The sequence below is a fragment of the Ranitomeya imitator genome, chromosome 7 (assembly GCF_032444005.1).
Source record: "Ranitomeya imitator isolate aRanImi1 chromosome 7, aRanImi1.pri, whole genome shotgun sequence".
NCBI lineage: Eukaryota > Metazoa > Chordata > Amphibia > Anura > Dendrobatidae > Ranitomeya > Ranitomeya imitator.
The window spans coordinates 205,729,331-205,742,053 of NC_091288.1; the positions used below are offsets into that span (position 1 = coordinate 205,729,331).

At 43.2% G+C, this 12,723-nt stretch overlaps 1 protein-coding gene across 4 annotated transcripts in view; it reads right to left on the reverse strand.

Annotated features, from left to right (window-relative positions):
* Positions 1 to 298: 298 nt before the first annotated feature.
* Positions 299 to 12,723, reverse strand: part of RBBP6 (RB binding protein 6, ubiquitin ligase) — a 39,024-nt gene continuing 26,599 nt past the window's right edge. Inside the window, exons 7-17 of one of the 4 annotated variants that reach the window (XM_069734533.1) lie at positions 12,401 to 12,555; positions 12,092 to 12,264; positions 10,764 to 10,867; positions 10,257 to 10,621; positions 9,632 to 9,761; positions 9,482 to 9,542; positions 8,883 to 8,952; positions 8,271 to 8,639; positions 7,489 to 7,590; positions 5,438 to 7,168; positions 299 to 3,547 (exon numbers count right to left, since the gene is read on the reverse strand). In XM_069734533.1, the coding sequence (XP_069590634.1) occupies positions 1,813 to 3,547; positions 5,438 to 7,168; positions 7,489 to 7,590; positions 8,271 to 8,639; positions 8,883 to 8,952; positions 9,482 to 9,542; positions 9,632 to 9,761; positions 10,257 to 10,621; positions 10,764 to 10,867; positions 12,092 to 12,264; positions 12,401 to 12,555 (4,995 nt within the window). In that variant the 3' untranslated portion in view covers positions 299 to 1,812. The remainder of the gene's footprint in view (positions 3,548 to 5,437; positions 7,169 to 7,488; positions 7,591 to 8,270; positions 8,640 to 8,882; positions 8,953 to 9,481; positions 9,543 to 9,631; positions 9,762 to 10,256; positions 10,622 to 10,763; positions 10,868 to 12,091; positions 12,265 to 12,400; positions 12,556 to 12,723) is intronic. The other 3 variants (XM_069734534.1, XM_069734535.1, XM_069734537.1) reach the window with 3 other exon arrangements.

Sequence of the window (12,723 nt, forward strand, 5' to 3'; positions counted from 1 at the left end):
CCACCAACATAGAAGAGGATTCTTTACTGTTAGGGCAGTGAGAATCTGGAATTGCTTGCCTGAGGAGGTGGTGATGGCGAACTCAGTCGAGGGGTTCAAGAGAGGCCTGGATGTCTTCCTGGAGCAGAACAATATTGTATCATACAATTATTAGGTTCTGTAGAAGGACGTAGATCTGGGTATTTATTATGATGGAATATAGGCTGAACTGGATGGACAAATGTCTTTTTTCGGCCTTACTAACTATGTTACTATGTTACTATGATCTACCTAGAAATGAACAGACAGAAACGCAAACTTTTGGCGTAGAGAACTTTAAATTCATTGTCATTTATTCACAGCAGGAAAAAAATAATATTTTACACGGCTTGGTTTGAGGTAGGGTCGCTTCTTTTTTTTACAAATCTTTTCAAACAATGGGACATGGTGGTAAATCAAGCTTTTCTGCATGGCGCCAATTTAAAAAAAAAAAAAATCCACAAAAATCTGAAAAAGTCTAGTTTAAAAAAGTAAAAAAAATAAATGCAAAGAAAGCCAAGGAGAGCAGCGTCGGCGGGGTTAGATGTGACGACTCGTCCTTCAGTTTTGCAAGTATCCACAGATCTGATGTCTCCTCCACATTCGGGATATACGGTATTTGTCACGGACGTGGAGGGGGTAAGAGATAAAAGATAGTCTAGTCAAGTAAGATTTTTTTTTTTTTTTTAAATGGTTAGATCCTAAGTAGTAAATCAGACACAGCAATTTTCACTTTCGGAGTCTGAAGCACTTCACCTGTCCCGGTTAAGTAGTGCTGGAGGGTCAACTTAAAATAAAGACACCCTATCTATAACCTGGTACCCCCAATAATAAAGTGATACCTCATTTAATCACAACATGATATAGTGACAGTAGCGGTTGACTACCATGTACCATAAAGCGACAGTAGGAACATGACCTGGCAGTAAATGCCCATATAAATACTTAGTGGATGGGAAGATAAAGCATCCCTCATAGTATAGTCTGCAATAATTTGGTTGGTTTTTTTTTGCCCTCTGTTTGCATCCCATGCCTCCCAAGAGCAGCGCATTGCAAGAGCTCAGATAACCGCTAGTCTTTTTTCTGCAAAATTCAACTTTGCACTGTAGGTAAAAAATGATTTATTGGAAAATTGGAGCTTTGGAATTGCCATTTATCATGTTCCTATCCTTGAACGGGTCCAAAAGAATAATAAAAAAAAAACCCACCTCCCCATAAACACCATTGTTGAGTGCTCATATTATATAGGAAAAAAAAAAGTAAGAGTTTAAAAAGAAATATGGCTGGAAGGTGAAAGCATAGGGCAAGTGAGATTTCACACTCCTTCCCACTATTGCTAAAGTGCAGGCTCGGGCAGAGGAGTCCTTTCTCCTACTTAGTAAACCGTGGTTATATGAGCAGCAATTTGCTGGGTTAACCCATCGATGGCAGGCAAGTAGTATCCACCAAGGCCCCCACGCCACCATCCGCTGCGGCTGGGACTGCCGGCGACACCGTCTTCTCCGGCTACATAGGCACAGCCTTGCCCTAAGTTCACAGTACCCTAATTTCCATCCAATTCATGGCTAAATGCCAACTAGATAAATAAAAATTTAAAAGAAAAAAAAGTATTTGCAATGTGGTCACAACACACAGATTTGTACAAATATTTCCTTTATAAAGCTCTGATGTAAAAATCAAAGGATCAATATATTAGGTGTGGCACAGTTTTCCGTTATTTACACAGCAAGTTAGCTTACATTACATGGAAAATACAAATGAACACAGGCGACGGCGGGCGAGCTCTGTGCAGCATTACACGGTAGGAGGTTTGGCTTTGGCCTCCTCCTTTTCAGTCTCTTTGTCTTTACTTTTCTTGGATTTCTTTTTTTTGTGTTTGTGTTTCTGGCCCTTCTCAGTCTCTGACTCGTTGCCCGTGTGCTTCTTATGCTTCTTGTGTTTCTTATGCTTCTTGTGTTTCTTCTTTTCCTTCTTCCTTTTCTTTTTGTCCGGGCTGCCCGTTGAGCTTACACTACTGCTTCGACTAGCAGTGTCGCCGGCCGGACTGTGGCTACGGCTTCTGCTGGCGGCCGGACTGCTGGCGCTTGTAGCGGGCAAAGTACTATTGGCCGTATCTGTAGCGGCCGTGTGCTCGTCGTCCTTGTTTTTGGGTTCCTGAGGGTCGTCTTGTTTGACAGAGGCCTCGCTATCGCTTTCATTGTAATCGGGCACAAACGAGGCCTCGTCGGCGTCTCTCGTTAAATCTGTGGAGAGCCGTGTGGTGCGGCTTTGAGGAACCTTGGTCTTCTCGGAGGTGGCTTCCTTGTCCGTTTTTACCTCCGGCGAGGAACGTTTGGAGTGAGATGATTTTTTATCACCCGTGTCTTCTGAAATTTTTGATTTAGAAGTATTCTTCTCCTTCCCTCTCTCACTACTCCTGTCAGATGGCACTGGATCAGCATTGGACGGCCGCTTTGACTCGGAGGACTTCTGGTCCGTTCTTGGTTTGCGTTCCTGACCGGGGCTGTGGCTGCCGCTCTTGGAGTCTCTCGGGGTTTTCTTAGGATCTCTAGAGGAATCTCTGGCTTTGACTTTTTGGGAGCTGGATGATGAATCTTTGCTCTTGGCAGGAGATTCCTTTCTCCGCTCATCCTTCCTCCTGGATCCCGTGTGCTCCCGACTGTCATGATCTGACTTTTTCTCTTTGCTTTCGCTGTCCGGCTTCTTTTCCTTCGCCTTGCTATCATGCTCAGGTCGTCTTTCTCGATCTCGGCTTTCATGCTCTTGTTTCCGGTCTCGTTCCTTGCTGCCATGTTCTTGCCTCCTTTCCCGATCCTTGCTGTCATGTTCAGCTTTCCTCTCCCGGGAATCGTGTTCTTGCTTCTTGTCGTGATCGCTCTTTTTGTCTTTGTCTCTGCTGTCATGCTCGCTCTTTCGGTCTCGGTCATGATCTTTCTTCTCCCGCTCTCTGCTCTCATAGTCTTGCTTTCGGTCTCTACTGTCCCCATGGTCGGACTTCTTCTCACGAGTGGGAGTAAAGTCTTTGTTGGAGCTGCCACGTCCAGATTCCTGTTTTTCAGATGACCGGTCCTTCGAGGACTGTTGGTTGCGTTCAGAGCTGCTGTCATTTTGGGAACTTCCTTTTCTTTTATCAGAAGATTCCTTTTCGGTCGCAGGACTCTCTTTATCTTTTGATCTATTCTTGGTCTGGGTAACTGTAGTTTCCTTGGTGGATTTGCCATCTTGTGGAGTCCCTTCACTTGCCGGCTTCACTTCCTTTTCTGGCAACGTGACAGAAGATGCTGGTTTGGATATAACGCTCATCGGCTTTCCCGTATTGGACGCTCCTTGCGTGTCCTTAGCATCATCGTCCTCAGACTCAAACTCGTCCTTGTCCCATTTTGACTGTGGTACTTGAATCATTATTATGACATCTTCTGGTGGAGCCGTACTATCGTTGTTATACTCTTCTAAGGTCTTAATAACCGTTCTTTTGGCATCCTGTTTTTCTTCCGCTTTCCGGACAGGACTTCCACCTGTGGAGCTGGTGCTGTAGAAAGACAAAATGTAAGAAATTACTACAAAAATAACACTTCCAAAACACAACGTCACTGCCAAATATCTATGTTCTATAGAAGCATACAAAAATACTTAAAAATAAAAAAGTGCATTAGAAGTCTTTGTTCACATCACATTTATGGTCACCATTAACCCCTTAGTGACAGAGCCAAATTTTTGAAATCTGACCAGTGTCACTTTATGTGATAGTAACTCTGGAACGCTTCAACAAATCCCAGTGATTTTGAGATTGTTTTTTCGTGACACATTATACTTTATGATAATGGTAAATTTAGGTTCATATGTTTTGTGTTTATTTATAAAAAATATCAGACATTTGAAAAAAATGTAAAAAAATTAGCAATTTTCAAACTTTCAATGATTATCCCTTTAATCCCGATAGTCATACCACAGCAAAACATTAATAAATAACATTTCCTACATATCTGCTTTACATCAGCACCATTTTCATAATGTTATTTTATTTTGTTAGCCTTTTAGGAGGTTTAAAAATGTGGCAACAATTAAAATTTTTTTTCAAGGAAATTTACAAAATGTGTTTTTTTAGGGACCTATCCATGTTTGAAGTGAATTTGGGGGTCCTATATATAGGGAAACCCCCACAAGTGATACCATTTTAAAAACAGCACCCCCTGACATATTGAAAACTGCAGTCAGGTAGTTTGTTAACCCTTCGGGTGATTTTCAGGAATTAATGCAAAGTGGCATGAGAAAAATGAAAATGTGTATTTTTACCACTTAACTGCCGCTGACTTCTGAACAGATTACTACAGTCCTCAGACTCTAAGGCCGCTATTTGGTCATGAATTGCCATCGCAAACATCAGGACCACACAATCATGATCTGAGGGCACCAATTGGGATAAAGAGGGAGCCCCCACACTCTGTTAACCATTTATAATGATGTGGTCACTACTGACAGCAGCATCTAAGGGGTTAAACAGATTTGGACGGTGCAAACACTGATTGTGGCTGATGCAGCAAGTTGTCAGCTATAGTGGACAGCCGACAGCTGCTGGATTGTTAACTGTATGGGGAGGCTATTCTCTTATATCTCAGGTCAGTTAAAAGGCGTATTGGCGGTCACTAAGGGGTTAATGGTGTATTTTGAAAAACACTTCAACATATATGTCCTCTCCGTCACCCATCTTAACCTTGTGGCATTTTCCGATAGTCATCACGAGCGCTGAAATCCCTGGGCCACTCACATTGGTCCGGGGCTTCCTTCTTCATGAGGCCCAGGACCTCATGGTGATTTGGACGGTGATCTGAAGACGCAGCGAGGACCGGATGGGTGAAGGTGGAGAAGCAGAGGGGCCAGATCGGTGAGGAGAGTATAAGGAACTTTTATTTTTTTTTTTAAACATATGTTTATTAAATTTGGGTTACTAGACAAGTAGTCCTGTATTTAAATAATGGATGGCACTTCAAGATAAGGAGACCAACAAGAAGTCTTGCTGTGACTAGACCGCAGACTACATGAAGAGAACCAAAAGTTTCAATTTAAAATTTGACATTTATTGATAAATATTTAAAAAGATAAAAGACACAAAACATCAATACCTCAAAATACCCAGTAGAGGGCAGCTATATACATATTTATATGCATTTGGACTTTAATACAAAGTTTGGGTAGGTCTTCTGGTGCCCCCTTCTGGGTATTTTGCGGTATTGATGTTTTGTGTCTATCAATAAATGTCAAATTCTAAATTGAAATTTTTGGTTCTCTTCATGTAGTCTGCTGTTTAACCACAGCAAGACTTCTTGTTGTTCGGTTTATTAAATTGGGGTCTGCAGAGAGACCCCAGAGCTTAATAAAACCTTAAATTTGGCTGGAGGTAGAGCTCCCAAATCCTTCCTACCTGGTATAATCCACCAAGGTGGATCCATCAGCAACAGGAACCTTCTTTCTCACTTTCCCCTTCCCACGTTCAGTTTTCGGTTTGGCGGGGGCGGCCGGCTCATTTTTCCCTTGCGCTTCTTCTATCCCACCAGCAGCTTCAGAGTTTGTGATTTTTTTCCCAGTCTCACGATTCAGTTTGATTTTTTTCACAGTCACCGTTGACGTAGGAGCTTTGTCCGTCTCGGGAACCTTCTCGGGTTTGACGAGCTCGGCCTCAGATTTCAGTTTGGCAGCTGGGGGTTTCAGAGTCTCGGTGGGCTCAACTTTTGCATTCTTCACAGGTTTCTCCTGCTCTTTTTCCGCAGGTTTTTCGTCAAGTTTTCTTTTGCGTTTATCGGGTTTAGACTCTGCCGTTCGGGGTTTTTCGGAAGCTTTTTTAGATTTTTCTTCCTTAATTTGTGGCTTGTCCAACTTTGCGTCCTTTGCGTGGTCCTTTTTGCTTTTTTCATCTTTTGTCTGTTTATTATCCTGACCGTCTTTCGTTGCCTTGGCATGGGCTTTACGAGGCACCGTGGTTTTATCATCTCTTTGGCTAGATGTATGCTTTGAACTCTCGTTCTTCTGAGATTCCTCTTTGACCTTTTTCGAGGATGGCTCAGTGCTCGCAGATTTCACTTTTTCTCCATCTCCTGCCTTTTCAACCTTGACTACCTTGGACGCAGTTTCTTTCTTGGGCGGGTTAACGACATCAACCTTACGTTTGGTCTTATCTACTTTTGCTTTGGGTTTTTCTCGTTTGTCCTTGTCAGAGGCCGGCTTGAGCGCAATCGACTCAGCATCCATGGGCTCGTCTCTAACTGGGGTGGCATCATCCTTGCTGGTGGTCACAAACATATGTTCAGTTCTTTTGCCGTCATCGTCTCGGTGTTTTCTGGATCCATCATTTCCAGGCTTGGAAACGCCTTCGCTTTCTTCTTTCCGTCTCTTTCTGTGTTTCTTATGCTTGTTTACCCTGGAGTCTCCAGATGGGATTAAAGGCTCCTTTTCTTTTGATTTTCTAGTTTCCTTTACGTGTGGATCCCGTGGTAGAAGCTTCTCCGGATAACCACTAACTAAAGGGCGCAATCGGGGTAGTAAAGGCGGAGGATAATTGTCTCTATGGCCACGATTATAGTCAGACTGATCTCTTCGAGCCGGAGGCTGAAGGAGAAATCTATTGTCGGGGAAGTTTTCCCTTCCGATGGGCGACCTCGGTCTCGGAATAATATTCATTGCACATCCTTTATAATACTTCTCGTACCAGTCCCTGTAACTACGTTCCCATTCCCTGTAGGCTTCTTTTTCATAAGGATCTCTCAGATCAGGCTGTCGGCCATATATAGCTTTGATGTCATACGGCGGGAATTCACGAAAGCGGTTTGCGTAATCTCGTTCGCCTTCCGCTTGTGGAAGCAGTCGCTTATTGGCGGGAGAAGGTGGTCTGTATGGCGGTGATCTAGACCGAGAGTGAAATCTTCTGTATGGAGATCTTGATCTGGAACGAGGATATCCGTGAGATCGGGACCGGGAACGGTAAGTACGTCCCTTTCCGTGGGCTTTCCTCTGGTACGAAGGAGATCGCGACAATGACCGAGAACGTGAACGACTGAAAGACCGGGAATAAGAACGTGACCTTGAAGAGCCAGATCGTGATTTAGAATAGGAGTAGGAACTTTTAGAGTAAGAAGATCCAGAGTAAGGAGATTTGGACCTACAAAAAAAAAAAAAAAGTATTAAAGCATGCGCCCAGACACACACAAATATACATACATATATTATTACATCTACAAAACATGCATGCATTATATATAGCCCAACCTGCAGAAGGTCAGGCAAAACCATTAGACATATGGAGTTGGGGTATGATTGATTGAACTTTTTCTTACATGTGATAGACAAAATCCTGAAAATGTACACGGAAGAAAAAAAAAACAAAACAAAAAAAACGCAAGGGATGATGAAGTTCCAATACACCCCAACAAAAAAAGAAAAACACTGACCATGCTTTAGAGCTTTTCACTCTTTTCTTACCTGGAATAGGATCGCTTCCGCTCTTTTTGTATTTTCTTGTATTCCAGCAGTTCTTTCGCAAAGTCGTTTGCAAACTCCTCAAGTTTTGATTTCTTCTTCTCTCTATAGGAAAGTGTATAATTACAGAAAAAAGAAAAAAAAAAAGGTAAAGAAAAAAAAGTCAACATGCAAGTTGCTGTCTTTAGAAGAGAAAAGAGAGCTATATGCATAGTTGTCTCGAGTGTTCGGTTTCAGGATATTGTCTTATCACGGAATCAAATAGATGCAAATTAGTTATAGAATAATTTACTTTTTTTTTTATTGACTACACATGCATGTGTCCAGTGGACTGAGACCCCAATTACAAGGATTTATCACTTACTGGACCGTTTCAATAAAATCAGTGTTTTATCAGTAGGAGATTATCACTGCAGGACTAGGTGTCTCGTGCCTTCTAGTCCAACCACGCCCCAAACACTGATTGGCAGCTTTCTGTGTACATTGACATAAAGCAGCCAATCAGTGGGGTGGGCGGGGCTATACACAAAAATCTGCCAATCAGTGGTGTGGGAGGGGTTATACGAGGCTCAGTATTTTGAGAGAGCAAGTTTTGTCTCAGTGTTGCGTTACAGCCAATTTCTCAGGACCTGGTGTCCCCAGTGCAATATATGGTACTTTTATATAGTACCTCTGTAACCAGACTTTCCCACACTGTGCACAGTTGAACCTCAAACACAAACGTACGCTTTAGTTTTTTCTTACAATTCCTGAACTTGCAGTTGTCCATTCAATCCCATACTTACTCCTCCTTCAGTCGCCGCTGCTCTCTGTAGAACTCCTCCTTAGAGAGCGGTGGTGCCAGGGACTGGGCAGGAATAGTGTTCGCATGTGGCGCCTGAACTGCCGGATTGACCCACGGGGCAGACACAGTAGCAGGCGCGGAGGGGAAGCCTGGGGGTGGAACGTTGTAGCCAGCCGCGGGAGGCTGTCCAGGTGGGAACTGTGGCGGGAACTGAGGAGGTGGCACACCAGGAGGCAACTGAAGACCATGGGGTGGCGGTGGAGGAAAGATGGGCGTCGGTGGTGGAACATATACTGGACCCGAGGATGCCAAAGGCGGTACTTGGTTTCTTGGTGGACGATCATTGTGAGGATGACGGCCACGGTTATGTCTAGAGGGAAAGAAGAAAAAAAAAATCTGAAAACAGAACATTCCTCAAATCATATGTAATGTAGTGCAGTTGTCCAGTCCAATGTGATGTACTCCAGTTCTCCACGGCTGCGGCACCATCATCATCCTCAGGATTGGTGGGGGGGGGGGGTGGTCCCAGATCATTAATTGCTGGTTTATGTTACTCCTTTCAGAAAGCTAAAAGTTATTATTTACTAAATAAGTCCAATATCATATCACTGACCCTTCCCATCCCATGTGCGGCCGTGGTCCTGGTCCAGAAGGTCTCGGTATATTGGCTCTCATCAGTGGCGCTGTGAAATTAAAAAAAAAACAGCCGTTTAATATTTGTAAAAAAACAAAAACGATGATAGTTGTATCAGGGCAAGAAATACGTGCATCCTATAAAGTGCATTAATAAACTGCTGGCAGCTGAAGATCCTCACGACACCAGCAAAGAGCTCAGTCTGCAAGTAAAATCGTCCTCGAGAAGTGCAGGGCGTGAACGGGAGAGGAGAGGGGCCGACAAAGCTCCCCCTACCACAGCTACACTTTTTGCTCTTGCTGATGACATCTATCTCAATTTTCTAACCTTTATACAGAGATATTCTAGTGTACATATTAATCCTTCGATGCCCAGAATTCCCTCAGTAATACTCAGACTTCAAGAACTGGAGAACTTTTACCCCTACAGCTAGACCTCAGCTTCCAAACTTTGACCACCACAGGAGTCTATGTGATGGAAGTTCAGCTGACCCCATCAGACACTGCAGCCATAATACGGAAGCTAAAATAACGGCAGAAAATCGGAGACTATTAATGTGCTTTCTATCCAGTACGTACTCAGAGGTGGGAGGTGGTGAGCAGAAGGTGGCATCTGTCCAAGCACTGGAACGTGGAAGCCCTGGGGGAAAAAAAAAAAAAAATTAGGACCATTTTTTGCCATTTTGAGCTAACATAAGCCCACGGCTAATACAGGCTGTAAAGACTCACTTTGTCTCCCAGAGGGTTATTGTTGGGCAGTGGTAAGCTGCTCGACGATGTCCCGGAAGAAGAACTAACACGAGATCCTTCACGAGATCCTTCACGGGATCCTTCACGGGATCCTTCACGCTTTTCATGACTGATAAAAAGTAATTAGAAAAAAAAATGTTTAGGAAAATAATTAAAACATTCCATCCTGCGTATGAGATTATATGAAACCGCTCAGTCACTATGTGCACACGTTGCAGATTTGGGTGCAGAATTTGCTGTACAAAATCTGCATCTCCTGGCAGATTTGATGCGTTTTTCTTGCGGATTTTGTGCGTTTTTCCTGCGGATTTCTATAATGGAATGGATGCAGAAACGCTGCAGATCCGCACAAAAGTAGTGACATGCTCCTTCTTTCAATCTGCTGCGTTTTCTGTGCAGATTTTTCCGCACCATTAGCACAGCCTTTTTTTTTTCCTATTGATTTACATTGTATTGTAAATTTGCGGATCTGCAGTGTTTCTGCGTGGAAAAAAAATGCTGTGGATCCACAGTAAATCCGCATTGTGTGTACATAGCCTTAAGAAAATTTAATCTGTCCCAGCTCATTCTGCAAAAACGAGTAATATGTCCAAGAACAACTTACTGATACGAAGATTCTCGTTCTGGTTTCTCTCTCTCCTTTTTGACAGGTACCGGTGGCAATGCAGGCTCTGTAGGGGGCGCCACAGGCGGAGGCTGGGAATTGGCCTGTGTTGTGCTGGGTGCAGCAGACGTGGTGGTGGTAGTAGTAGCAGCTGGGCTTTGGGATGATGACGTCGGAGTAGGCGCAGAAGTAGTGGGAGCGATGAGAGGATCTTGCTGGCGAGATTGCGCAGGCCGCGTCGGCTGCGGGGCGCTCCGTTGCGGCTGAGCCGCTTGCGTCTGCTGCTGTTGCCGCTGCTGGGAAGTAGCCTGTTGCTTACGGATCCTCTTTGTATAACCAGTTTCATTTTTAAAATTATTCACAGCCTAAAAAGCAGCAAAATTAGTAATTGAGTAACGAGGAAGTAAGAAGTTATGAAATACAGAAATTATATATATATATATATATATATATATATATATATATATATATATATGTACAGTATGTATGTGTGTAAATTTGCAGCACCTGACGTAAGAATTTATTGGCAATTAAGTTATCAGGAGAGACATCGGTCTGATGACAAGTGGGGCACATGTGGTCCTCCGATTCCAGTAGTGAAGTGCGGATACCTGAATGTGGAAGGTAAAAAAAAAAAAAATACAGATTCAGAATTCAGAGCAAAATTACAGCCAGGATCTCCGTAATGCGAGAAATTACATTTAACCTTTTATAACGATAATACATTAAGAACCTAAGAGACAGGAGAGTGTTAACCCTCACTGGCTGTCCAAAATCGGACCTGCCATATCAATGTATCCCCCCCGATGATCAGTTGTCCGGTGCCTCCATACTCAGTGACAATATTGGGAGGTTGGGTTCACGTTCGACTAATGTGTATTTGGTACTTTAATCATATAAATAAAATTACAAGATAACCCCCCCCACCCATCGGTAAACCAAACACAGATCCTCTGTGATGGGAGAGTGGGTGATAACATGAAGAAAAGCTCCATTATTCATAACGTCAGTGATCACCGTAACAGACGGGCATTGGTTAAAAAAAAAAAAAGTGATAACACAAGTAAAAGTTCCTGTGTCCCTTAGATTCATTATTTGGGTGAAAGTTCCTGTGTCCCTTAGATTCATTATTTGGGTGAAAGTTCCTGTGTCCCTTAGATTCATTGTTTGGGTGAAAGTTCCTGTGTCCCTTAGATTCATTATTTGGGTGAAAGTTCCTGTGTCCCTTAGATTCATTATTTGGGTGAAAGTTCCTGTGTCCCTTAGATTCATTATTTGGGTGAAAGTTCCTGTGTCCCTTAGATTCATTATTTGGGCGATACCATGAGAAAAGTTCCTGTGTCCCTTAGATTCATTATTTGGGTGAAAGTTCCTGTGTCCCTTAGATTCATTATTTGGGTGAAAGTTCCTGTGTCCCTTAGATTCATTATTTGGGTGAAAGTTCCTGTGTCCCTTAGATTCATTGTTTGGGTGAAAGTTCCTGTGTCCCTTAGATTCATTATTTGGGTGAAAGTTCCTGTGTCCCTTAGATTCATTATTTGGGCGATACCATGAGAAAAGTTCCTGTGTCCCTTAGATTCATTATTTGGGTGAAAGTTCCTGTGTCCCTTAGATTCATTATTTGGGTGAAAGTTCCTGTGTCCCTTAGATTCATTATTTGGGTGAAAGTTCCTGTGTCCCTTAGATTCATTATTTGGGCGATACCATGAGAAAAGTTCCTGTATGCCATAAGGCACATTATTTTCACTCCATTCGCTACGATCTAGGGACAACTTTGACCCCCCACAGTGATCAGGTAAGAATATGGGCAGAGAATGAGACGTCGATATACTCACATTCATCACAATAGCTGTTTCCACAGCAGGGGATAACGACGGCATCGCTCATCATATCTTTACAGATCATACACAGGAGCTCGTCGGGGATGGGGTCTTCCTCCTCAGACGAGGACGACTGGGCCTCAGGAAGAAACGGAGGCTTTTCCTTCTTGCCCATCGCATATGCCACGCTGTAATATAATAAATGGTTTACGAAGGGAAACCCTGGTAATTACCTTTAAAAGAATTCTACAGCACAGCGCCACTCTTTTGCTCATAGGTTATATCTGGTATTGCAGTTGTACATCCCATATAGGAAACACTTACGCATCAATGGTCGGTATAGCGTATTTTCCAGTGTTTGTGAGCATCGCCCCCCTCATATTGGGATCTTCCACTTCCATCATAAAACTGCGAGGAATCCCAGTGCTCTTTTTAATCCTGGGAACAGACTCAAAACCTTTGTCCTGGAGAGGAAAAAACTATATATATACATTAATGGATTCGTAGAAAACCAAAAAAAAAAAAAATCAAGAAGTTTCTGGGACTATTACTGGGCCCCCCCCCCCCTGCACTGACTGCACCGGACACTGTGTTGCGCCCCTCTCCCATTTGAATGACAGCTGCAGTACCATTCATGGCCACTATGC